The sequence below is a fragment of the Neovison vison genome, chromosome 10 (genome assembly GCF_020171115.1).
Source record: "Neovison vison isolate M4711 chromosome 10, ASM_NN_V1, whole genome shotgun sequence".
Taxonomy (NCBI): Eukaryota; Metazoa; Chordata; class Mammalia; order Carnivora; family Mustelidae; genus Neogale; species Neogale vison.
Window position 1 is genome coordinate 52233137 of NC_058100.1, and position 26516 is coordinate 52259652.

Here is a 26516-nt window from a genome sequence, read left to right on the forward strand (position 1 = left end):
TGAAGCCTGATGCAGGACTTGGTATCAGGACCCTGAGATCATGACCTGAGCTGAAACCAAGAGTCCAGTGTTCAACTAACTGAGTCACCTAGATGCCTGTGTTTGTTTGTTTGTTTGTTTTTTAAGATAAGCTATATGTAGAAAATGGTATCTATTGATTATGTATTCATAACTTGGTTGAAGTGAAGAACAAAACATTTGGATAATAGGGAAGACTGAAAACCTTCTTGGTTGGCTAACTAGTGTCCTATTGATCATGTCCCATGGATGTTAGCTATAGCAAGGAGGTTTCATGATGTAATGAAAGAGCAAATAATAAAAGATTTGAAGGTCTGGGTTTAACCTTTAACCTTTATTCTTTTTTTTTCTTTATTATTCTTTGGTCTATTAAAGATAATTTCCAAGCATTCAGTAATAAAGAATTCTGGATATCGTGTGCATCAGATTAGGCATTCAGACATGGCCTATCTTGCCTGTGGTCCAGAAGAAAGGAGGAGAAGGTTGGTAGTAACAATCATCAGTAGAATGGAGATCTTGGAAAAAAGAACAGCTGCACATGTTGCTCTGTGTAGAAAACGTTTTCAGATATCTTAGCTTTTTTTTTTTGTTTTTTCCTACCACCAAAGTTTTCAAGTTCATCTTCCCTGGACCTCAAGTTTTATTGTTTGTAGATAAAAGATTGAACCAAATGATCTTTAATGTCCTTATAGCTCAGTAGTTCTGTTTGGAGATTGATGGTTAATTGATTGGTTGATTTTTTGGTGGGTTTTGTTTGTAAGCAATAAGATAAAGTTAACTGAATAAAGTGGAGATGATCTCATTCATAGATTAAATGCTATGCACCTTTATTTTCCCCATGTCTTTATTGTACAAATTAAAAGCAACATTAAAGCAAGTTGGAGAAAAGTCAAAACATTCAAGGAATAGGACTTAAATCAGGCTTTTTAGAATGAGCAGCATATGGGCCAATGAAAGACAGTGGGGACGGCCATGGTATTAATGAGGAAGCACAGTAACCTCATGCTAAGGGATGTTGAGAAAGTTAGAAAATTGGATTAATAGAAGAGAGACTTGGAATGCCTTGGAGAGTTCCCACTTAATTCTGTGAGCAGTAGAGGACCATGTTCAGGCAGGAAGAGAGGACAGAGTTGTACCTGCTGGATGTCCTCAGAGGCTTGGCAGGGGATGAAACCAACATGAGCAAAAAGGAAGAGAAGAGGGCATTGCTTATAATGCAACTGGCACAGGGCTGTGTGAAGTGAAGAGAAAGACTGGAATGGAAGGGAGGAGGCTGATTTTGCCAAACAGTCATTATCATTCAATTCGAAAGAATTGGAAAGGATGCTTACAATTGGAGGGATACGGCAGTTCAGCAAGCCCTCACCTCTCTTTGGGTATCTCTCATAACTGATAAAAGATTTATCTCCACTGTTCAGTGTAGTTTGCAAAAAGGCTTATTAATGAACTGCAGGAGGGATTTCCTATCTTTGTTGAAAACAAATGGGTATTTGAGTCTATGGATATAAACGAAGGCTAATCAGTCCTCTTATTTTAATAGCAGTCCTTGATCTCCACTCTTAAAGAACAGTCATATATCCAGGGCTAATTTTTAAATTCTTATTGTAGGAATTTTCTTGTATGGGTGCCTTCTTTAGTCTTATGTCATTGCTTTCCTCTAGTACTCTTTGTATTTCTTCCTAAGTCTTGAGCTTTGAATTCCAGAATTATTTCAGTATTCTGCCATGTAGGAACATAGAAGTTTGGCTTGACAGTGCTGCTGACAATTTATATGTCAGGGTGTAACCGTCTGGCATATTCTTTGCTATTTTGCATTCCTTTGCAAAGTATGCCTTTGTTTAGTCTTGAGGGAGTAGGCTTCTCTGATTTTCCATACACTTGGGACAAGACTTTCGCATAACTAATAACTGTTCTGCTTGGTATGGAATGCAGATGTTTGCCTTTTCACCCAGTTTCTCCAGTTGCTTCTCCATTCCTTTTGCATACTGCAAGGTGTCTAGTCTAATCTGTGATGAAGGATGCAGGCATAGTTTTCATGTGACTTCTAAGAAAAATTACAGGGGTTATGGCAGACAAATTGGGCTTCCTTTCCAATTTACCTCATTCTAAAATCCTACAGTCTGTTTCTGTATTATATTTAGCACATTATAGAAGGCCTAATTAATTATTATCCTTTGAAGTCATAAAGGCGTTTGTCTAGCAGTGTGCCTTTGAAGCTAGAAAAATGTGTTATAAAAAGTCAGTGTTAAATATTTTTATAATTTTGTACTGAAATTGCTTATTGTCATTTTGAATACAGCCTGTATCTTCATTAGATAAAATAGATTTTCATCCACCTGGGAATTTAAGGTGATATGTCTGCGCACGTGATACTCTGATGAATTTTAATCCTATATTCCTTAAATAGATGAATGTTTCTTAAGGAAGTACTCGATACCTGTAAAGGCCACTTTCCACTTGTCTATTTTAAAAGTTGATGGTAGGGGCGCCTGGGTGGCTCAGTGGGTTAAGCCCCTGCCTTGGGCTCAGGTCATGATCTCAGAGTCCTGGGATCGAGCCCCACATCGGGCTCTCTGCTCAGCAGGGAGCCTGCTTCCTCCTCTCTCTCTGCCTGCCTCTCTGCGTACTTGTGATCTCTGTCTGTCAAATAAATAAATAAAATCTTAAAAAAAAAAAGGTGATGGTTTTTTTTTTAAGAAAATGATCTTTGTGGATTAAAATGTTTACCATAGACATACTGTATCCTAGGAAAAAAATATTGTCAACTTAACCCACCCTGGTATCTGGGCTTTTTCTCTTCCCCTGACTTTAGTCCTGCGGTGAGGGTGGCAGCAACCACAAAATAATTATGTTGGTCAAAGTCAGCTCAGGAGAATGGTGATAGTGACAGACAGCACCCCCAGCCCTGGGGGACGGATGTGGTAGGGACGATATCCTCAACTTTTAATGTCCTCATTTCAGTGTCTCTGCAAGTTCTTAAAAACCCTGTGGCATTCCTTTGCAGTGAGGCGGATGGAGCTAGAGGGTATTATGCTAAGCAAAATAAGTCTATTAGAGAAAGACAACTGTCATATGATCTCTCTGATATGAGGAATTTGAGAGGCAGGACGGGGATGGGGGGAAGGGAGGGAAAAAATGAAACAAGATGGGACTGGGGTGGGAGACAAACCATAAGAGACTCTTAATCTCAGGAAACAAACTGAGGGCTGCTGGGGGGTGGTAGGGGAGGGAGGGGGCGGCTGGGGGACGGACATTGGGGAAGGTGTGTGCTATGGTGAGTGCCGTGAAGTGTGTAAGCCTGATGATTCACACACCTGTACCCCTGAAACAAATAGTACATTATATGTTAATAAAAACGAAACAAAACAGAACAAAAAAACCCTGTGGCATTGACGTTCATTTCTTTTTAATGTTGTTTAACGTTCAAGTTTTTATTTTCAACTAATTTGAACTTACAGAAAAGTTGCAAACACATTTAGTGGAGAAATCAGAATTATAGGCTGGGTAACTGATTAATGTAGAGTCCAGCAACAAAATAGGTATTCAATAAATATTCACTAACCAGTGAGAGTACAGAGGGACTGAACCTGGGGTCTCCTGACTCTTTGTCTTATGACATTTTTCACTGTCCCTCTGAATTTCTTAAGGCTAAAAATTTACGTAGGCATGATTTCCAGCAAAATCTAAGTTATTCTTTGGTAGCTAGCTATAAGCTGAGAAACAGTCTGTTGTTTTGCTGGCTATATGTTTCTTATTCATAAATAACCATATAGTGTGCAGAATGAAAGACATGTGCAAACACAATAAAGTCTTTAATGCTGTTGATTACCGTTTATTCACCCGTGTTATTTTTATCTTCATAGAAATTGGCCCAGTGACAATTACCACAGATCCCAAGAAGTTTCAATATGAACTCAGAGAACTGTATGTTCAGGTAAGTGCTTGCTTTCGCTTTTTCAGTTTGTTTTAGGGGAAAGGAAAAGCATGAATTTTTATCTGATTTCCCTTATTTTTAAATCCGATAGAAGTCATTGTTGACTTCTAAATTCCAATACCACTTCTTTTTCTCACTTCTCACTTTCTTACTACTGCCTCTCTTGTGTGCTGAATAAATTGAACAGTAGATGTGGGAGTAGGGCAGATTGGGTTCACCTTTATTGATGAATCACCCGTGGCTGTTGTCATGCAACAGTAGCAGATAAAAGAAGTTTTGACAGACTATTTGGCCCTCTTAGCCCAAGATATTTCCTATATGACCCTCGACAGGAGTTTACTGAATCCTGCTCTCAGAGAGTCCCTTCACTGAGATTCATAAGGAACAGTTAATTCTTTCCCCTTAATGGAAATGGTATAATTAAAATAATTTTTATATTGTGTGCTATAAATCAACTCTATAAAATTTTTGACCCTAAGTATAATTTGGTTATGAGAAAAGAAGAATAATACTGGTTTAAGTGTTATTCTGCAAACAGGACTTGGAGATAGGGTTAGTCTGTACTTTCTCCTTAGTGCTGCTCTGAGGTCATTGTTGCTAAATCCATTCATTAAAAAAACAACGACAAAAACTTGCTCTTTGAGGCTGCTTCACTATGCTGTCCTCCATGGATGGTCTCTGCTGCAGTCATTTCCAGACATTCTGACCACTCCCCATCATTCCTCTAAGCTTCTGGTACCTGGTTCTTTGGCTACGTTTCCCGTTCAGGGCTGCCACTATTCCAGGGACTTCAGCATTTATGGGAATGACCTGTCAGAACCTTCTCCCTCTCAGTTCCTTGACCTGCTAGTCATCCTCAATAACCGTTCTTTACTTTATCTCAGTCTTCCATGCACCTTCTGGACCTTATCATCACTAATCCATTCTACCTCTCAAATCACTCTAATTCAAGCATTAGAGCAACAGCAACTTGTGCACCACACTTGTTGGCACAATTATTTACAACTGTTCTTTACCCTCACTGACCCCTGTCCTGTCGTCCTGTCTCCCAGGCCATCAGATCTCTCCTTTTCTTCTTTCTTTCTTTTTTTTCTTTCCCCCAATCTAGCTCAGAGTCCTATCATTTCAAAAACACACATTTTTCTTTCTTGTTCATTGCTTTTCTGTTCAAAAGGCAAACCTTGTTCCCCTCTGACCCCAGTGGTCTGCATTATTCATGCCGTCCACCAGTGGTCAAGTGCGGTTGAAGTCCAACAACAGGGCAGGTTGTTGATTCCACTGTAAATACAAACCCATCTATCTCCACTAGACTCTAAATACTCCCATGATCTTACTGTATTTATTGGTCAATTAATCTCCCATTTTAGGATACCTTGGTGGCTCAGTAGGTTAAGGCTCTGCCTTCAGCTCAGGTTATGATCCCAGGAAATTGGACTCTTTGCTCAGTGGGGAGACTGCTTCTCCCTCTGCCTCTGCCCTTCCCCCTGTTTATGCTTGCTCTCTTTCTCTGTCAAAATAAACAAATAAGATCTTTAAGAAAAATAAATCTCCTGTTTCTCCCAATGACAATTACAGACCTTGTCTACTATTTTTAAACTTTCATCCCCTTACCCTTTTACGACTGGTTACTTCAGTGAGTTATCTACTCTGAGCAAGTGACCGCACTTACTGTTTCAAATACAGGTACATACAAATGGCAGCCCTCTCCTCCTCATACCTCAAATCCACTGACATCCAGTACCCATTCTATTCTCATTCTTTACTTGATCTCAACTCTGCTTTCTCAGGATCCTAGCTCTCTCAAGCTTTTTCTCTCAGCTGCTTAAAAGCTCCCATTTATTCTTTTTATTTTTTTTTAAGATTTTATTTGTTTATTTGACAGACAGAGATCACAAGCAGGCAGAGAGACAGGCGGGGGTTGGGGGGAAGCAGGCTCCCTGCTCAGCAGGGAGCCGACATGGGGCTTGATCCGAGGACCCTGGGATCATGACCCGAGCTGAAAGTAGAGGCTTTAACCCACTGAGCCACCCAGGTACCCCCCCCATTTATTCTTAAGTATGTCCTTGTCCCTCTATACCAAACCAATCCCAACGAACCAACCCATAAAAAGCAAAACAAAATAAACAATAAATCTCTATTTTTCTCAAATCCTCTTATAAAGAACAAGTTTTACCCTTCTTAGTTCCTTCAGTGTCAAGAAAGTCGTCTGCATTCGCCACCATCATGTCCTCACACCATCATGTCCTCACACCTCACACCTGTCTCCCCCATTTGCTCCTCTGTCTATGTCACTCTAGTCCCCACAGCCCCACATCATCAGGTGGTTGTAGCTGGTGACATGTGATCTCTGTCTTGTTAATGCAGTGGAAACATTTCAGTCATCAGCATCTTAGAAGGACATCTTTGTTGTCTTTGACAAATACACCCTTTCCTACACTCTCATTTTTTTCTTTCCACTTTTCCTCACCTTCCTAGGCAGCTCATTTCTCTCCACATGACCTTTCCATTGCTCCACCCTCGGTCCTAAATCCTTGCTCTTTGACCTCTATTCGTTATCTTTGTGAAAGATGCCTACAATATTTTGGTTATGCTACTAGAAAATCTGAATCATCCTTAATATACCCTTCCCTTTTCCCCCAATATTCCAAACCATCAAGTCTTGGTTTTTAACCATCTAAATATTTTTTATATCCTCCCTTTAAGCAAAATCACCCATATCCACATAAATATTTTTAGCCTTGAGTTTTCTTCTAAGATACAAACCCTTACCTTATGTCAGTCTCTGGATGTCCCAGTGGCCCTCTACAGTGAAACTCACAAATGGGCCCTTTCTATTGCTCCATACTTGATCCTGAATCCTTGCTCTTTGTCCTCTGTCATCTTTGTGAATGATGCCTACAATAATCTGGTTATATTACCAAAAAGTCTGAATCATCCTTAATATACCCCTCCCCTTTCTCCCAACATCCAAACCACCCAGTCTTGGTTTTTAACTTTCTAAATGTTTTTCATATCAATTGATTTCTATTTCTGTTGGTACTATCCTAGTCCCAATTACTATATCTTCAGTCTAAACAAATTTTAAAAAAAGCTTCTAAGTGATTTTCCTGCATTTATTCTTGTTTTTATTTTCCAGGCTATTCTCTATTCTGTAAACAAAATGATCTCAAAATACATCTCTGAAATGATCTCGAAATACATCTATGCATATTTCCCCCTAATATTCTCTACTGTCATCCCTACTTCATCAAATTCTTCCCAGGATTTTGAGTGACCTGAGATCTGCCTCTGTTTCAGCCTTCTATAGAGCCACTCTTTGCTCTGGGCTTGGGCTCTGTCTTAGGGGGCTTCCATAGAGCCTCCCCTTGTGTGTATCCTCACCCATCTCCCAGTGGCATTTTTGCACATGCTCTTCTCCTTGGATGGGAAGTTCCTGTCCTACATCCTACCTTCAGTTCCATGTTCCCTTATCCCGATTTGAAATCCTGTATTCCAAGTCTAATCTTTAGTACCACTTACTCAGAGATCTTTCCCTGTCCTCCAGGCTAGGTCATACATTGCTACCTCTCTCCATTACAAAGTAGTTGGGATTTCACACTGAAGAACCATGTCTGATTTAGTCATCATTACCCTAGTAAAATGCATGACATAGAGAACATGCTTACTCTTTGATAAAGAAAGAAAGATTGAATATACCAACCGAGTCCAAGTTGAAGAGTTGAAATTTAATTCTTTGAAGTTGAAGTTGAAGAGTTGAAGTTTAATACTTTGGTTTCACTATTGGGTGAATGACTTGATTTGTAATTGTGTATATAACTGTGCATGATATGAGCATAATTGGGGGATAGGGTGAATAAGTCAAAGCTTGGCATTACAAATATGTAATCAGTCATGATTCTTTTATTGTGCCTCTATCATTTTTAAATTATACACTAAAATAAACTATATTTCATGAGAAATCTCGATAGATTTCCATAGTTATCCCTTGGCTCTTTTTCTCTTTTGCTAAATTTATTCTGATTATTTTTTCCACTAATAATCCTCCATTTCCTTTCTCTTATACCATGTCATTCTTTTTCAGTCTTTTCTTGATACTTACTTAGAATTTAGTTTTCTATCACTCAATATAGCAAATTCTTTGCCACTTGAGGTGTCCAGATCCTCTGAAAAGAATCTTTCTTTTTTATTTTTTTTTAAGATTTTATTTACTTATCTGACAGAGAGAGATCACAAATAGGTAGAGAGGCAGGCAGAGAGAGAGGGGGAAGCAGGCTCCCTGCTGAGCAGAGCCTGATGTGGGGCTCGATCCCAGGACCCTGGGATCATGACCCAAGCTGAAACAGAGGCTTAACCCACTGAGCCACCCAGGATCCCCTGAAAAAAAATCTTTCCATAAAAATTTCCATCCTGTACATGAATTATGGGAATTAGAAATTGTACTGCCCTGATTGTTAAAATTTTTATGTTGCTTTATTCTGCTATGAACTCCTGTGAGCAAGAGCCTTGTAGCTCTCATTGGGCCTCTTGATCCATCCATGGGGTAACTGGTATATGCACTAGAGTAGACTTAAATAGATGTGGAGTAAGTGGATGTTATATGAGGCTAGCCTCTTTTAAAAATACGTATTTAACAGTAAAAACTATATATAATATTATATTATTATATTTATATATATTAATTATATATCATTGTGTATTATATATAATATATTATATATATTATATATGTTCCTTTACACTCCTTGACCCCTGTCCTGTATATGTATTATATATAATATATTATCAATATTATAATTACACAATATTATATAAATATAATAACAAATATAATTTAAACTTACTTGACAGTACAAAGAATGACTTAAAAACCCAGTTATCAGTTTTCATTACATAGAGATTCAGAAGGGCCAAGGAATGGAGATTTCTAGCTGATAGAATATTAAGAAAGGATTTACTGTACTCATTTTTTTTTCCCCTATGCAGAAGTGCAGCTGAGCTGTATTCTTTAATATCTGGCTAGAATGAAAATCCCTACATTCTCACTGAGGCCTGGCACTGGCACTTCTTGACTTCCTGCCTCTCCCTTTCTTTTGTTCTGGAGGATCTTCAAGGAGTGTGCTTACCCTCTGTGCTCCATTTGTCTCCAGGGTGAAGGATCAGGATTCCTAGCTCATCCTCCATCGATTCCCTCCCTAGAGCCCTGGTGCAGCCCTGGAATTGAGCCTGACACAAGTACTCCATAGGGTTGTATCATGTCTCTGCTCAAAAAATTAATCTTTCTTTTCTTTCCTCCTGGAATGAAAGCTGATGTACATTGTTCTGGAGGTTTTCTCTGGCCTGGCTATATCTTACGGGGTTTATTTTTGCATTGTCTTGGGATCCAAGAGGATGCTTAAGTAGAACAACCAGTTTGGGAAGAAAACAAATATTTACTTTTTCCCTTTATTCAACATTGGGCATTGTTACAGGCATTGTTACATTTTAAATGAGTGGCAAGATTTTTCATTAAGTAAGGGTCAGGTATGAAAAGACTCAAGGCTACATCATCACTTAACCCCTAATCTGAAGAATATATTTTGTTTTCTCATCAGTGTTTGCTTAGAGAAAATTTTATTATTTCATAAGTCAGTCCAGAAGCTGAACTCCACAAATTTCATGAAATTTTAGCACGAGATACTGAATTTTGTTTTGTATATGATTTCCAGACCCCTCTTCAGTTCTCCTTCTACCATTTTTAGTGATGCCCTGAAAATCACTGGTATCATGAACAACAAGAATTGCTGTCTTCTTAAAACTAACTTAGCTTTGGGTGCCTGGGTGGCTCAGTCGTTAAGTGTCTGCCTTCGGCTCAGGTCGTGGTCCCAGGGTCCTGGGATTGAGCCCCACATCAGGCTCCCTGCTCAGCAGGAAGCCTGCTTCTCCCTCTTCCACTCCCCCTGCTTGTATCCCCACTGTCTCTCTTTCTCTCTGTCAAATAAATACATAAAATATTAAAAATAAAAAACTTAACTTAAAAAAAATTTTTAAATTTACTAATTTTCTTGCATTTTTAATAGTTTTGAAAAAAAGAAAATTTAGTTTTAATTAATTTAAATAATTGGCTGTTAACATTACACTAGACTTGGCTATTTTTTTAATAGAGGTATAGGTAACTTGAAAAGCAATTTAAAATTTTCCAAGAAAAACTTAGAAAAAAAAAATCACTAAACTTAAATCATTAAATTTATAACATTATTTTCATTTTCCTTTGTTATCTTTCATTTGGAATACAAGGGAGTAACTTGAAAAGCATCTGAACTTTCTCTCTGGGGAAAAGAAGGGAAGACAGATGTCAACAAATGGTATTCAAATCACAGAGCTTTGGGAATTAGTATCCCTGTAAATATGCAGTGCAAAGTCCTGTCTAAGGTCACATTCTTTATAGGAAACTCTAAACCTTTTTGATTTTTAGAAAATGGTATAGCAGCAATATGCTTTAAAGCCTTTTATCTATATCTTCTTCTTAAAAAGATTTTATTTATTTATGGTGGGGAGCAGAGAGAGAGGGAGAAACAGTCCCCTCCCCACTCTGCGCCACCACCGTGGAGCAGGAAGCCTGACTGACCCTGGGGCTTGATTCCAGGACCTGGAAACATGACCTGAGCCAGTTGCAGATGCTTCACCAACTGTGCCACCCAGGCGCCCCCTATCTATATGTTTTGTTTTTGTTTTTGTTTTAAAGAACAAAAAGCAATTAGTCAAACAGTTGAAATGTAAAGAAAAAGAGGTTTTACAATAATAGAATTATTGTAAAAAAAAAAATCCTTTTTTTTTTCATACAGATAGTTGGTACCTAAAACGGGAAAGCTTCATGTTCCCTTTGCAAAGTCTGCTAGTAAAATTGACCTTAAAAAAGCAGGAATGAGAGTAAAAATACGTAGAGTGGCATCATCACATACCAACAGGATAGTTAGGAAGAAGATTACTATTGCAATTCTTTAATAGAAGCAGAAGTATAAATAGGCAAACTGTAGCAGGCTGAAGTTAAGAGTAAAAAGTGTTTTGTTGCTGTAATGTAGGAACAGTTGATGTCAGGATTAATACTTGCAAAGGAGAGTATGAGAAACATGGCCAGACAGGCCAAAATGGTTAAAAAGAGGAGGACAGGATAGTGCTGATTTTAGAAGAGCAATATATATGATGATAATTTTGTATACACTTTATCTAATTTCTAGTTTTCTAAATCATCTAACTATGTAAAAGTATACTTTTTATTTCTAGATTTATAGGAAAATCTATATGAATTTAAAAAACCAAACTGATTGTAACAGAAAGAAATTAAGAAAAAGCAAAAAAAAAAAAAGACTAGAAAAGAAAAGGGAAGGGATTATAGGTAAGTGCAGATATAGACACACTGTAAAACTATGAAAGATGTGATTTTTGTTTTCAGTATTGGCCTTGACTCAACTGAAAACAGCAGCTTTTGTTTCTATTTAAGTTTTCTTTCTTACAAATGCATATATATAGAAGTGTATAAATTCAATTTTACAGGAGGAATGGCGTGTATTTAATTTAGGGAAAAAGGTGAGATATGGCTTCCAATGCATGTAACTCAGAATACATGTAAAAGCTTCAAGAATAGTAGAACCAGTGTCCCACCCAAAGTAAGGGCTTGAGGAATGTTAGCTATTATTATTACCTGTAGTACCCTGAAGTTTTTTTAAGGGAAATAATCCCCAAAGAATCCTGCCATAAATGACCAGCAGTTGTGGAGTATGTGCCTTGTGATGGTGCACATATTTTAAAGTCATTCTCTCAATTCACACCCACAAAAATATTAATATTCCTTTTTACAAATGAGGATACTCAAGCATTGAGATTTTGGTAATAAGTCTTCATCAGGTCATCAAACTGGCAAGGAGTAAAGCTGGTGTCAAAACTAGGGGTTTTTAATGCCAAAGCCAGTGTCCTTTATCACTCTGCTATTTTCTAAATATCGCTTTAAGAAACCTAATTACACTAACCAAATTGATATTTATTTATAGAATTTTTCTTTGTATTTTATTTCAAAGTAGGGGTGTAGAGAATTAAAGACAGATATAAGTCTAGGTCTAGTCTCATCCTCAATGAAATGAATTTATTCCTTGAAGGTTTTGATTTTCACTGTTGCCTCTAATTACTTTGAGTAATTGGCTCCCCTGACTTTACTGAGTAGCAAATGATAAAGTTAATTATAAATAAATTTTATTTCTATTGCTCAACATATGTTCTCATTACTTACTCTGGTAAGCTTATTTAAGTATTACCTCACAAACACCTTGGAGAGACATGAGGACAAGATGCCCTTTAAGGGACTGAAAAGTAGTGTTCATACTGTAGTTTGTATTTGTGTGAGGTTTTGATTATTTTTGTTAGAGTTGAAATTTCTTGCAGTTTGAATGAAACCCCTTTTAGAACTTCGATTTGCTGCTGGAGTTTTCTGCTAGACCATGTGAATTCTCTGAGGGACAAATAATCCTAAATCCTCAGAGAATAAAGAAAAGGGAGGGCCCTGAGTAGAAATACTTGGCTTTTTTTCAAGCTGTGTACCCTGATATGCTATCTAGAAGCAAAAATATAGATGATTTCTTAACAATCTTTTATGTGTGCACTTCAAAGGACAGAGAGTGTAGAAGAGTGTTCTGACCATTGGATTACTTTTTTCAAAGCAGACTATAGGCAGAATGAGGTGGGTGTGGATTATGGTGATAAAAGTCTTGATTTTCTTTTCAAAGTGTGCATGTGTGTCACTGTTCCAAAGGGTAAACACATGAGTCATTGCAGAGTCAACATTACAGTTACATGTGACAAAATAACTTTAAGAAGAGGAATTCACTGACCCATGATGCCTGGGTTCGCCCCATACATGCTCCTTCCCCAACCAAAGGATAACTCTATTCCCCATAGTAAGAATTGCATCTGATTTTGACAGTTTTTAGGGGATGGTAAGGATGGAGGTCAAAATGCTTTCTGTGGGAGAATGTTTCGTGATCTAAAGCCAGGACTCCTAGAGAAAATGATCAACCTCACGTTGAGCAAAATGAATGTAGAAGAAATTAAGAGTTTCTTCTCAATCCAAATTGATCAAGCAGTTGTCAAGAAGCTGTCTTTATTCTTAGGCCTTGAAAAAGTGTCAGGGAGAATTGTGGAGTCTTGGTTTTGGTATTCCCTTTGTTACTCGTCCATTTATTCCATCAGATGTCTGAATCCCTTCCAGAAACCTATCAATACCTTAGAAATGAACTAACCCCAGTTAGGGATTCTATAGCACTGGTCTTCATCACCAGAAGATACATGGGGGCCCTCCTCCGGAGCTGTGTCCTAGAGCCTCTCTTGGTGTTGGAGGCTGATACTGGCCTTTGGTCATCATATCATGTGACTGAATTCAGGTGCAGTCACCAGCTCAGTTGGTCCTATTTCCTCCTATAAACTTTAAACCAGGTCTCCCTCCTTCTGTATTCATGTTGATTTTTAAACATCCCCATTTATCTAGACTTTTCATATATATGAGTCTCCTGTGAGATGATCTAGCTTTTGGTTCACTAGTTTCGTTTAATGACTACTAGCTCTGAAACAACCCATACATTTCATCTATCTCAAACTTCCCCGTAAATTACAGTGTTCATAAACTATAATGATTTTATTAGTAAAAATGCATTGTGTTTATATATATATTTTATAATATATATAAAATATGCATATTATATATATATATTTTATTTTTTATTTTTTCCTCCAAGACCTAAAAGTACATAAGTGGTAAAATAAAACACACATTACACAATCACAATGTTATAATCTGCTTCCACTACCCAATAACAAAGATAATACCAAATGTGCTGGGGAGTATATAAAATCCATATGCGAGTGTTAGAGTGGAAAGGAAGACAGAGATTTTAGCGGGAAGGCTGAATCTGAGGAGTACTAAGGAAAGACAGAGAAGGGTCATGGCCCAAGGAAAATAGGGAGAAAGAAAGCCTGCCTAATCCTTGAACAAGCAGATGGTGAGTGGCTGCAAGGGCCTCTTTCGGCCCACAGCCCTGCCCTCCTTTGGCTCCTTCTCTCTGGGCAAACAAGGGAGCCCTATGTTAGGAGAGATCAGGAGTCCCAACCAGGGACCTGGACAGTGTCTTAATTTGATGGGAGAAGAAAAGGTCACAATGAAAAGGTGCAGAATCCTTGAAGGACAAAGGAAGGAATTCTGTAAGTAGTATGAGGGCATATCATGTTCTGATTTATTAATCAGGATATTGAATGGCTGGCACATAGTGTATCCTTTATGATTTTTAAAATTGAGGTGAACTAATCTCCTCCTAAGATCAGACATGAAAGAAGTTCCAACAAATTGAAAGATCAGCTGTGGAAGAGTCAGATCCTTATTACTGAGAAAGGATAACCTGAAAGTCTGGAAGTGGTTGTAATTGTTACCCTTGAATACATCTGAAAGCAAGGGCAACCGTTTTTGATGCCTGGATTTGGATTCCACCTTCTCCAAACTAGTAAAGGGCAACATGGTGGGCTGCCTGGAAGGTAACATCTTTTATTTTGATTATAGAGATTTAAAGTTTGGACTCTGAAATGCTCTGATTGGGTACCCAGGTGGCTCAACTGGTTAAGCATCTGCCTTAGGCTCAGGTCATGATCTCAGGGTCCTGGGATCCAGCCCTGTGACAGGCTCCCTCCCCAGCAGGGAAGTTGCTTCTCCCTCTCCCTCTGCCCCTCCCCCTTGCTCATTTTCTCTCTCTCAAATTAATAAATAAAATATTTAAAAAAAAATGACATACTCTGGGTGGCTCAGTTGGTTAAGCAGCTGCCTTCAGCTCAGGTCATGATCCCAGCGTCCTGGGATCGAGTCCCACATCGGGCTCCTTGCTCGGCAGGGAGCCTGCTTCTTCCTCTGCCTCTGCCTGCCTCTCTGTCAGCCTGTGCTCGCTCTCTCTCCCTCTCTCTCTCACAAATAAATAAATAAAAAAAAATCTTTAAAAAAAAAAATGACATACTCTGATTTTCTCTCACTATATCCCTGCTGTTTTTTCTACAAGTGATGAAGACCAAATGTCACTAATGCATTAGGATTCTACAGTCATTCTGATTTATTTTATACTTGCTTGGATGCATTTTTATTTTAGGTTCAATGCAGTGTAATGGTTTCCACATGTACCTTCCATTTTCTTGGTCCTAAAATCACACAACTATGTTTTAAGGAAGAGAAATGAGGTTATAAAGTTTCAGCTTAAGATCAAGTTTCATTTCTAAATTTTATAGGTAAAGGGCAATGGACACAAGTAAGACATTTGAAGCAGTGGGTATTCACATGAAGGAAAAATGAAGTCTGCCTTTGAAACAAGGCTTAGTAAGTGAGAGTTATGTTAGAATAAGGGTAAGTATTACAAGGCCACTAATACTTATTTTGGACTTAGGCATGAGCCTACCAAAAATGTTTCATTTATTCATTGCTTGGAGTTAAGCTTATCTGAGAAATGACTGGTATAAACAGTAGTTCAGTAAAAATGGGTGATGAGACTAAAAAAAGGAATAGGAATTGACTAGAAGAGAAATAATAAGGCATGGGGTAAGGGTAAAGGCCAGCTCTGAGATTATTCCTCCTAATACTCTGACCTGTATTTGATGAGCTTTTTCCCATTAGGATTTGGATAGGGACCTCATTTTTTTCCCCAGCTCCTCTCAGGGTTTAAAGGTTCAGTTTACTTCAGTGCTACCCCCACACTGTCTTGTATTTAGAAAAGACCGCGTGATCATCTCTGTTTTATAACTCCCTTGACTGATAAGATTTCTCTTCATTCTTATTTTATCTTGCTTTTCAGGAACTTATTATTTTTTTTTACACAATTATCACTGCAACTCTGAGGTTACAGTTTTTTTTTTTTCCTTTCTTTAATTCCAGGAGTGATATTTACTGTAAAAGTTCACATGCTTCTGTTTTTCCACTACCCATTTTTTTTCTATCTGAAGTGTCTTTGGCAGCTTAGTAAATCATAACCATCAGTCAGATTATAAAGATAAAATGAATATCAAAATACAGAGCAAGAGGGGCGCCTGGGTGGCTCAGTGGGTTAAGCTGCTGCCTTCAGCTCAGGTTATGATCTCAGGGTCCTGGGATCGAGTCCCGCATCGGGCTCTCTGCTCAGCAGGGAGCCTGCTTCCTCCTCTCTCTCTCTCTGCCTGCCTCTCTGCCTACTTGTGATCTCTCTCTGTCAAATAAATAAATAAAATCTTAAAAAAAAATACAGAGCAAGAATATGCCTACTGATCCAGATAAGTTCTATTTCAGAGCTCAAGGAAAAACACAAAGTTAGCCAAGTCAGGCCCTTCCCGCGTTACATTTTTGTGTACATGTGCCGGTTTATGTGGTTTTGGGGGATACAGTTCCATAGCCATGTGTGTTTTCTTTTGTTAAATATTAAAGCTGACAGCATGCCAGGATGGAGAGAGGGTTACAGAGGGAGAGAGACAAAGAGACAGAGATGCAGAGATATGAGAGCTGGAGGGAGTTCGTTTTAGATGCCACTAAGAATATACTTGTACGTTTAGGAGGCTTAGCTCTGGAATTATGTTACTTTGAAAGCAGACAGGCTAGGCCTGAGTAAAGCTCAGGCTGAACACAGAACACTTGCCTAGATTGTGTCAAGATTGCTTCTTTTGCACAATCTCATTCACCCATTTCCTCACTGTTCATTTATCCCTTCATTAATCAAACTACAAAGGAACACTTACTGAGTTCCTCAAGGAACAAAAAACTAGTGGGAGGAAACAGATAAATTCCAACACACTCAACAAATGCTTCGGTAGAAGAATGAACAATACTCCGTGGGTATCTTAAAAAAGGAGAACCTTTTTTCCTCTGACAAGCTACTTGCTTGCAGTCACAGAAGCAGAGGAAGGTAATAAAATGCCCCAGTGGAGTTTGCACCAACTCTCAGGCTAGGCAGAATTGAGTTCCAGTCTCTGCACTTTCACTTAGTAACTGTGTGACCCCTAGGAAAGGGGTTTTCAAGATTTAGTGCGCTGGCAATGTAATGTGCTAACAATGACACCTACCTCATCAACCGATGTAAAGACTAGATTACAGTGTATGTGACGGTACCGTCTTAGTGCTTGGCTTAGAATGGACATCTGCTGACTTAGTACAAGTAAGGTGTCTTATTACCAGTAAAAGTGTCAATTAAATTAATGAGGCTTTTCATAGATTCAACGTCATCAATTCTAAGTTTCTCCATTATAGATGTTTAATAGAATACTATTTTTCTTTTTTTCCTGTTTGGTATTCAAGTCAAAACATAAAATGTTAAGGTTTTTATTTTATTTTATTTTATTTTAAAAAAAGGACTCCTTTTTTAAAGCTTGGAACTAACGTAAAATAGTTTATGTTTAGAGTTTCAGTTGCAAGTCCATTGCCCCCAATTTAAAAATCTGTGCGTGAGTTTGACATAAATCAACCTGAAAGTATCTGATTTTGTGAATTTTATTTATAAGTATGGACATTTTGGCAATGATTCCCTTTAGTCCTCTTCTGCCAAAACTAGTTTACAAATCAGATGATCAGACAGTGATTTGAGAAAGACTATTAGCAAACCTGTGGGATGAGTTTCTAATATATATGTATCTCAATATATTTATATATATGTGCAAAAACTTTATTTATAAACTCTGTGTGTGTGTGTATTTAAACAAAGTCAATAACTTAGAGATTTTTGGAGTAGATTGTCATTTGATTCCTGATCCATAGTAAATCAAAGCAACTTGAATTTTCTTTTTAATAACTTCTGCCAGGAAGCAAAGTTGATGGAAGTTAGAACAAAGCAATAATCTTACAAATAACAATCTAGAATGAAGCCTAAGTAACTAAACCAAGTATCATTCTAAAGCAGAGCTGTCCAACAGAAATATGATCAGCCACATGTGTAATTTTTAAAAACAGCTTAATTTTAATATTTAATTCAATTTGTCCAAAATATGACCATATCAACATGTCGTCAGTGTGAAAAATTAGTACTTCTTTAGTTTTTCAATTTAAATTTTAATTCATTAAAGTAAAATAAAATATTTGGTTCACTAGTTTAACTAGCCATATTTCAAATGCTCAAAAACTTCTTTAGGCTTGTTACTGGACATTGTCTTAGCTAATATCTATAGTATTCCTTTTCTAGATAATTTTAGTGATTATTTATGATTTAAAATGATTAGAAATTCAGACTCATGTATCACATAGGGAGCTTTTAATAAGGATATAACATTATATGTTAACTTCATTTGTAAAAAAAATTTGTTTCTTTTCTAGAACATATATCCACAATGAGATAGACAAATAGTTTCACTAAGATATAAATTATTGGTTAACATTTATTTTTCATTTTCAGTTATCCACTAACCTAGGTGAACAAAAAGGTAATGATTTAAAGATATTGTACTATTTTGGAAAGAGAAGAGTTGTTCCTGAGGACAACTTCTAACTGATACGTAGTCAGTATGATTATAGTATAATCTGTGTCTGCAAATGTGAAATTCAGGGCAGCATAATCATTTTTGTTGGAAAGAATACACTGATTTCGGGGCACCTGGGTGGCTCAGTGGGTTAAGCCTCTGCCTTTGATCTCAGGGTCCTGGGATGGAGCCCCACATCCGGCTCTCTGCTCAGCAGGGAGCCTGCTTCCCCAACCCCACCCCGCCTGCCTCTCTGCCTACTTGTGATCTCTGTTTGTAAATAAATAAATAAAATCTTAAAAAAAAAGAGGGACGCCTGGGTGGCTCAGTTGGTTAAGCCGCTGCCTTCCACTCAGGTAGTGATCCCAGGGTTCTGGGATCGAGTCCTGCATTGGGCTCCTTGCTCGGCAGAGAGCCTGCTTCTCTCTCTGCCTCTGCCTGCCACTCTCCCTGCTTATGTGTACTCTCTCTCTCTCCGACAAAGAAAGAAAGAAAGGAAGGAAGGAAGGAAGGAAGAAAGGAAGAACAAAGAAAGAAAACACTGATATACATCCACTATGAGTTTCTGACATACATGGATCAAACTGTTTCCTTTTGACTTGACATTCCCCGTTTTTCTGGCTGCTTTGAGACTTTATGTTAATTTAAGAGTTAAAGACTTTGTTTTGAGAGTATGATATAAAAGAGTTTAAGGAAGAAAAAGAATGCCTTTCATTTGCAATTGTATTTGTGAAATTCTACGGAGTTACAGCTATTGGCTCATCACACCCTTTCCTTTGGGCATTAACCAGTGTTAAGCTTATTGTATACAAGGTTCAGTGTTTCACAGAGGTGCTGTTTTCAGCAGAATAAGATGGTTCCAATATTTATAGAAAATCTTGTCGACCATGTAAGTTTTATTAAAATGTGATTTCAAACTTCTTACTCAAACTTATAGGGTGAAAAAGTACTTAAAGGCTTAGAGGTTCCATTTCAATACATGGGGTTTTTTTAGGGTTACCTTCAAGTTTTAGTATGAGTCTGAAGATATGGAGGGATCTCAGTGGGATGCATTCATCTGGAGTAACTTCCAAGGATTCTAGTGGTCTCTAGAGTCTATTTCTGGGTGATGTTTTGAGATGAACTAAGGCATCCCTACGTCCTCTTAGAGTAAATTTGAACACAAGTCAAGTGGCTCAAAGCTTGTCCTTTACTAACGGGACAGGGCTTATCATTCTTGTCATTCCTAGGATATATCCCTGGAGATTACTTAGTTGTTCTGATTTTTGGCCCACAGACAGAAGACTTCTCCCAACCCCTTAATATTAGGTGACAATTAGCAAAAGATAATTAATCTCTCTTTAGAATTAGTCTACCGTAGAGCTAGCTTTATTGTATACTTGGCCATTTAACAAATGCTTATGGAGTGGGTAGATTTTATAATGTGATTCACATTCAGGTGGATTATGTCAAGCACAGTTGAGGAATATTTTTGTTTAAGCTTCTGAAAATACAATAAGAACCTAGTTTTTTGAGCAGTCAAGAATATTCTTTACAGATGTGCAAAGTTGGCTTCAAGTAAGAGTTATTCCTATGCAATATATTAAAGTTATTAACATGTCCAATAGCTATTCCCACCTTCTCAGCACACAAATGCTTGTTTAAGGACATTTTTTTAAGCACATGACAATCTCTCTAAATAACTATTATGCAGAGGAACACATGCTATATCACTGACATGTAAAGCATATTAAAGTAAAGCTGAAGGGTGAAGAAGTATATTTGACTGGAAGAAAAGAGTAAGTTTTAAAGAGGCGAAGGCATATAATCTCAGCCTTAGAAGGAAGATAGTTCAATTAGTCAAATATTTACTCAGTGATTACTATATGCCAGCAAATGTTATGCACTCAGGACTTAAGGACTTGACAAAGCACAGTTACTGCTATCAATGAGCTTATACAAAATGGGAGAATTTAGCCATGCATATACTTTTTAAAGATTTTATTAATTTGAGAGAGAGAGAGAAAGAGAGAGCATGAGTGGTAGGGAGAGAGAGAAGTGGTAGGGGAGAGAGAGAAGCAAACTCCCTGCAGAGGAGGGAACCCTGTGCAGGGCTCCATCCTGGGATCAAGACCTGAGCTAAAAGCAGAGTCTTAACCGACTATAGACTGAACCGCCCAGGTGCCATTAGCCATGCATATGTTGATGAGGAGTGTTGATGGTAAATGGAACAGTAGAAGGATGAATGAAAGTCCTAAAGGCATTACAGTGCAAAGAAAGAGGCATATTTAAAGAATAGGAAGCAGTCTTAGCTTCAAGGAAGCAGTTTATAAAGAGGGAGCAGTAGGAGATAGGAAACTAGAAAGAGCATTTGATCCAACACAAGTAGTGAAAGATATTAAGTAGAAACATGGTACTGAAAGCTCTTTACCGATGGAAAACTTTAGTTTGTTGCTAGGCAGAGCAGAAGGCAAGATGGGAGGCTATACTTGTAACAAAATCAATGATAAGAAGAGTGAATTGTGGGAAATAAGGGGGGAGGGAGGGTACTGATTCATGACAGAAGTAGAGGAATATGGTTTGACCATTGATTAGGGGAAGGAAGAGGGAGGAGTCAAGATGACTTAGGTTTGAACCTGAATACGGAGGCAGGTAGTTCCACTAACAAAAATAGGGAAGACATGGTTGGGGAAAATATAATGAGTTCTATTTTAGATCCTTGGAATTGTGAAGAGCTGTAAAACATCTAGGAGATTCTTTTTTAAAGATTTTATTTATTTATTTGAGAGAGAGTGAGAGAGCATGAATGGGTGGGAAGGGGCAGAGGCAGAGGGAGAAGCAGAATCCCTACTGAGCAGGGATCCCAACCTGGGGCTCGATCCCAGGACCCTAGGATGAAGGTGGACGCTTAACCAACTGAGCCACCCAGACACCCTTGCAGTAGATGCTTAACAGGCAATGGAAAATGTAGTATTAGGGTTGCCTGAGTGACTCAGTCGGTTGAGGCTCTTGCTCTTGATTTTGGCTCAGGTGGTATTGTTAGGTCCCCAGTGTTGGGTCCCCCAATAATGGGTCCATGGTCAAAGGAGCAAGACTGATACAAAGTGAAGGTCAAGCAAAGCTTTATTTCTTGCCAAGCATCAAGAATCAAACCAATCGTCAAGAAGACCGGTCGGGGCTGCTCCTTACAGAGAGGACCACCTCTCTCTGCTTCACAGACTAGCTTTTAGGGGCCAAGGCCATGTGGTTGGGCCTGGCCACACACAGGTGGCCAATGAGATTGCAATACACAGAGAAAGCTGCACAGTCATGCTAGGTCATACACGGGTGGCCAATTGAACTACAGTTCACCTCATACTAGACATTTGCACTAGCCTAACACCTTGGTAAGAATTGGCACCCAAAAGGAGGGGCCCACACTCCTTGGTAGCTAGGGAGACAGTATGTGTGCTTTACTGATTGGATGTCTTCACCTGTCCCGACTCATCCCTGCATTCTGGCTGTTATCTCTACCTGACCCGACCCACCCTTGTATTTGGGCTTTGTTACCTTGGACTGGTTTCCTGGACTTGCTTTTAAGTAAGTTCCCCTGGGGAGTGGGGGGGCAGGGTCAATCTAAGTTTTACTGCATAAACAACAAAATGGCTGTTCAACCGAGGTGGGGCCACTCTGGCTAAATACAGTATCTCGTGGGCTGTGAGCTCAAGCCCCAACTGGGGCTCTGCACTGGGTGGGGAGTCTGAAGATCCTCTCTCTCTGCCCCCATCCCAATCTCTCTCCCTTTCTCTCTCAAATAAATAAATCTTTTAAAAAATGTAAAACTGGAATTCGGGAGGTAAGTACAGTCTGAAGATACAAATATACAAGTTTTTGAGAACAGTATTATCTATTATCATTGCATACACGTAGGTAATGATGGATAGGTGGTCAGTCCTGCAAGAATAGAAAGGACTGTTAACAGTAAAGTTTCTGGGCGTCTTTGGCTGACATCTTCTCAGAAGTATAGATCAGGTTACTACAGTGTTCAGTCTGCTACCATTAAGAAAGTGACATAATATTCCACGGGTGTCTCAATTTTAGAAGTGTTTTATAATCATTGGGGCTCTGTTCCAACTCATTTAATGAATGGTACTCCCAGCCTATAAGTTTTGAGTGCAATCCAAAGCAAGAAAAGATTCTCCAGTTTGTCCAAACTGCGGTGTTAACAGTTCAAATGCCTGACTCTTTTGACCCTGATTAGATCTATGGTGCTCAGGATATTGTATCACAATCTGAAACTGTTTAAAGCCTGAGAACAGCCCCAGTAGGAAATCAAGTAGAATCTCCAGAGTTTAAAGTAATAACTTTATCCCTTTTGTCAAGTAATTATTTTCTTTTTGAGAATTATTGAATTCTGGTGGACTATAGAAACATAGGACTCCCCCCGCCCCCATAACCCCAAGCTCTCTTACTTTTTATTTGGTTGTCTTTTCTAGACCGTGAGTTCCTTAAGGACAAGATACTTTAGCTTATTATTCCTCTTTGTGTATCTAAATCCTAGCAGGGTGTTTAGTGGTTCTGGATTGCTCAAAACATATTGGTTGAAAGTCCATTCCCTTGGCCCTGTGGTTATTGACTTCTATGCTAAGGAAATAATCAGACATTATGTAAATATATATACATGCATATGCATATATAATATAATAGTGTATATATAATATACAATAATATAGTGTATATATACATATATATATAATAGATTTGTATTTATATATAATAGAGGAAAATTTGAAAGAGCATTAATCAATAGTAGGGAAATGGTTAACTAAATTATGGGATACAGGCAGAATATTATGCAATCATTAAAACCTATAATTTTGAAGAACATCGATGACATGGAAAAGAGGGATATGATCCTAAATTTAAAATATAAGCAACTGTAAATATAGCATTCTTATATTTTAATCTATATAGCATTCTTATAGTTTAATCTATAAATCCATATAATTTTGAATTAAATAAATGTGAGAAGAATTCTTCCTAGGATGTGGACTGTTATTGTTCAGGAAAATATATTGAGTCTATTCAAGTAGAAAATAAAACACAGAGATCATGTGTTAGTAGGAAAAATAAGGCAGAATGAAAAGAGTGACAAAGAATGTGTATTTTATGTAAGGTGGTCATAAGAGGCTCCCCGATAGGTAACAGTTGAGCAAAAGCTTGAGGTATGGGAGATATACCAGTACGTTTGTTTGCTGGAGGGAATGACCCAGTAAAGAGGAATATTTGGCAATGGAGTAGAGAGAGGCAACAGCAATAGGAGCTGTGTTTTTGATTAGGCGCATGTGAGTAGTTAGCCCTCGTTCTGCCCAAATGATTCCTTCACTGTAAAGGTAGGGCATGTGGCTCGATTAATAGATATCGTGGTGGGCGTTCATGGAAGTTCTCTTCTGATTGCACTCTCAAGGTCATCAAATAAGGGATAAGAAAAGAGGGATATGCGAAATAGGTTAGGGAATGGAGATTGAATCAACATCTAATTAAGTGAAAAATATATAAAAATTTATATTATTTTGTGTGTTTGGGATGAATTTATAATTTATCCATAAATATATGTTTTTCACTCTCCACATCATTTTATGTCCTTTTATCTCCTGGTAAGCAAAGTGATCAATCCAGTGGCAAACCGATGGAAGATAAATGTGAAGAGAACTTGCTCGGCTCTACAGCTTCTAAAGCAACTTGCTGTAACTAAAATATTCCTTCCTTTTTTATTGATGAAATAATTGCAATTTTTTTCCCTCTGCTCTTCAACAGGGTGGTGGCGATTGTCCAGAAATGAGTATTGGAGCTATAAAAATTGCCTTGGAAATTTCTCTTCCTGGCTCTTTCATCTACGTTTTCACCGATGCACGGTCCAAGGATTATCGGCTCACTCACGAGGTGCTCCAGCTTATCCAACAGAAACAGTCACAGGTGAGTAGGCATCAGCCCCCAAATGTCCTATCTGAATACAGCTGGGAGGAATTCAGGCATACCTTGGAGATATTGTGGGTGCAGTCCTGACCACCATAATAAAGCAGATATCACAATAAAGCCAAGTGAATTTTTGGGTATGTAGAAGTTATGTTTATACTATACTGTACTCTCTTAAGTGTGAAGTATTATTATATCTTAAAAATATATATGTACCTTAATTAAAAAATACTTCATTGCTAAACAATGCTAACCATCATCTGAGCTTTCAGCAAGTCATTCTCACTGATCATGAATCACCATAGCAAATATATGAATAATGAAAAAGTTTGAAATACTGCAAAAATTACCAGAATGTGACACAGAGACATGAAGAGAGCAAATGTTGTTGGAAAATGGTGCTGATAGATTTGCTTGTTGCAGGGTTGCCACAAACGTAAGAAACATAGTATCTGTGAAGCACAATAAAGCCAAGTTCAATAAAAGAAGTTATGCCTTTATGGCATTGAGAAGTTGCCTCTCCTCTTTGACTAAACTTTGTATGGCAAATGCCAATAATTATAACTATTGATCTGTATACATATACTTCAATACCTATGTGTCATTTAATTTAAGCATATTACATTGATATGTAATATTTGTACATATTAATACCTTGTTTTTTGATACAGAGAGGAAATGATTGGGGATTAATGAAGGTTCTTCTTACCATCTTATCTTTTTAACTGACAAAAACATAGGCCTATGTCTCAAATATCACATCCTATGTGGAATCTCCTCTTAGTCAGTTACTCGTTGTATCAGTTAGCTCTTGCTGTGTAACAAACAGTTCTACCTTTCAGTGACTGAAAACAACACACATTTATTTCTCACATATTTTCAGGGCTCTGTTGATCTAGGTGAGGCTTGCTCACTTATCTAGGCTGATCTCTAGGGTGACTTGGCTTTGCCTCACAGGTTTCTCACCATTTTTTGAGACCACTAGGCTAGTTTAGACATGTTCTTTTCATGGCCAAGGCAGAAGAAGTATATATCAAGTGCTAGATCACAAGATACATAAGGTATCTAGATACACAAGATACACAAGATACACAAGCTCTTAAATGTAATCTTGAACTGATAGAATGTCCCTTTTGCTTTTGGCCAAAGCAAATCATATGTCCAAGCTTTCATTTGAAGATGACAGATTAACTCCACCTCCTAAACAAGAGGGATTTCGAAGTCTTTTGCAAAGTGCATGGATATAGGGATGGATATATACATATATATATATGACGTATGGTATTATATACACATTTTTATATGTATATATGTATATTATATATGTATGATGTATATATAATAATGTATATATTCCACTGTACTAGTAGCATATAAACATGTAATAGGTACTCAATAAATTCATATTGATTTCAGAAAACCCTTTAATTGTCTTCTTTTTTTAAAAATATTATAGGTGGTATTTGTGCTCACTGGAGATTGTGATGACAGGGGCCATATCGGATATAAAGTCTATGAAGAAATTGCCTCTACAAGTTCTGGTCAAGTGTTCCATCTGGACAAAAAACAAGTTAATGAGGTCAGTTTGATAAAGTGGGTCTATGTTATTACTAACTACCTTACCAAGGTATTAGTTAGGCCAACCTAGCTATGACAGATTTGATTTCAGAAACAATTTGCAAAGAGGTTGCCATTTTTTTCCCCCCATAGTACACAGGTCAATAAAGGCATTAAACCAATGTAGGGAAGCATAGATTTATATAATATTAGTTTCTAGATTATATTATTCTATACTGACATGTTATTTAGATTTAAGCATAAATACTTAAAATTCATTCAGTGGGAATTGGAAATTTTTGTAGTTCTTGTTTAGGAAGGTCAGTTTGTGTTTCTGATGCACAACTTTTGGATAACTGGTAACAGAAGGTGTGACAGTTCACTGAAGTAGAAAATGAAAAAATTATTGAGCAAAAGTCTGATGATGTTTGATATCTAAGATTAAAAGTAAAAAACTGTAAGTAACTGTATAGTTAATTAAAAACTTTTATGGTAATAAAATCAATAACTTAAGTACTAAGAAAATCTTGGTATTTTCTAAAACAGTGAGACATGTCTGTCACAATTCTTTCTCTTTTTTGGTACTTTCTTGGGACCTTACTGTGATAATAAA

General features: G+C 37.7%; 1 protein-coding gene across 1 annotated transcript in view; it reads left to right on the forward strand.

Annotated features, from left to right (window-relative positions):
- Nucleotides 1-26516, forward strand: part of HMCN1 (hemicentin 1) — a 470681-nt gene that overhangs the window by 104426 nt on the left and 339739 nt on the right. The window contains exons 2-4 of the mRNA XM_044267297.1: nt 3882-3952; nt 24188-24346; nt 25803-25925. Coding sequence (XP_044123232.1) covers nt 3882-3952; nt 24188-24346; nt 25803-25925 — 353 coding nt within the window. The remainder of the gene's footprint in view (nt 1-3881; nt 3953-24187; nt 24347-25802; nt 25926-26516) is intronic.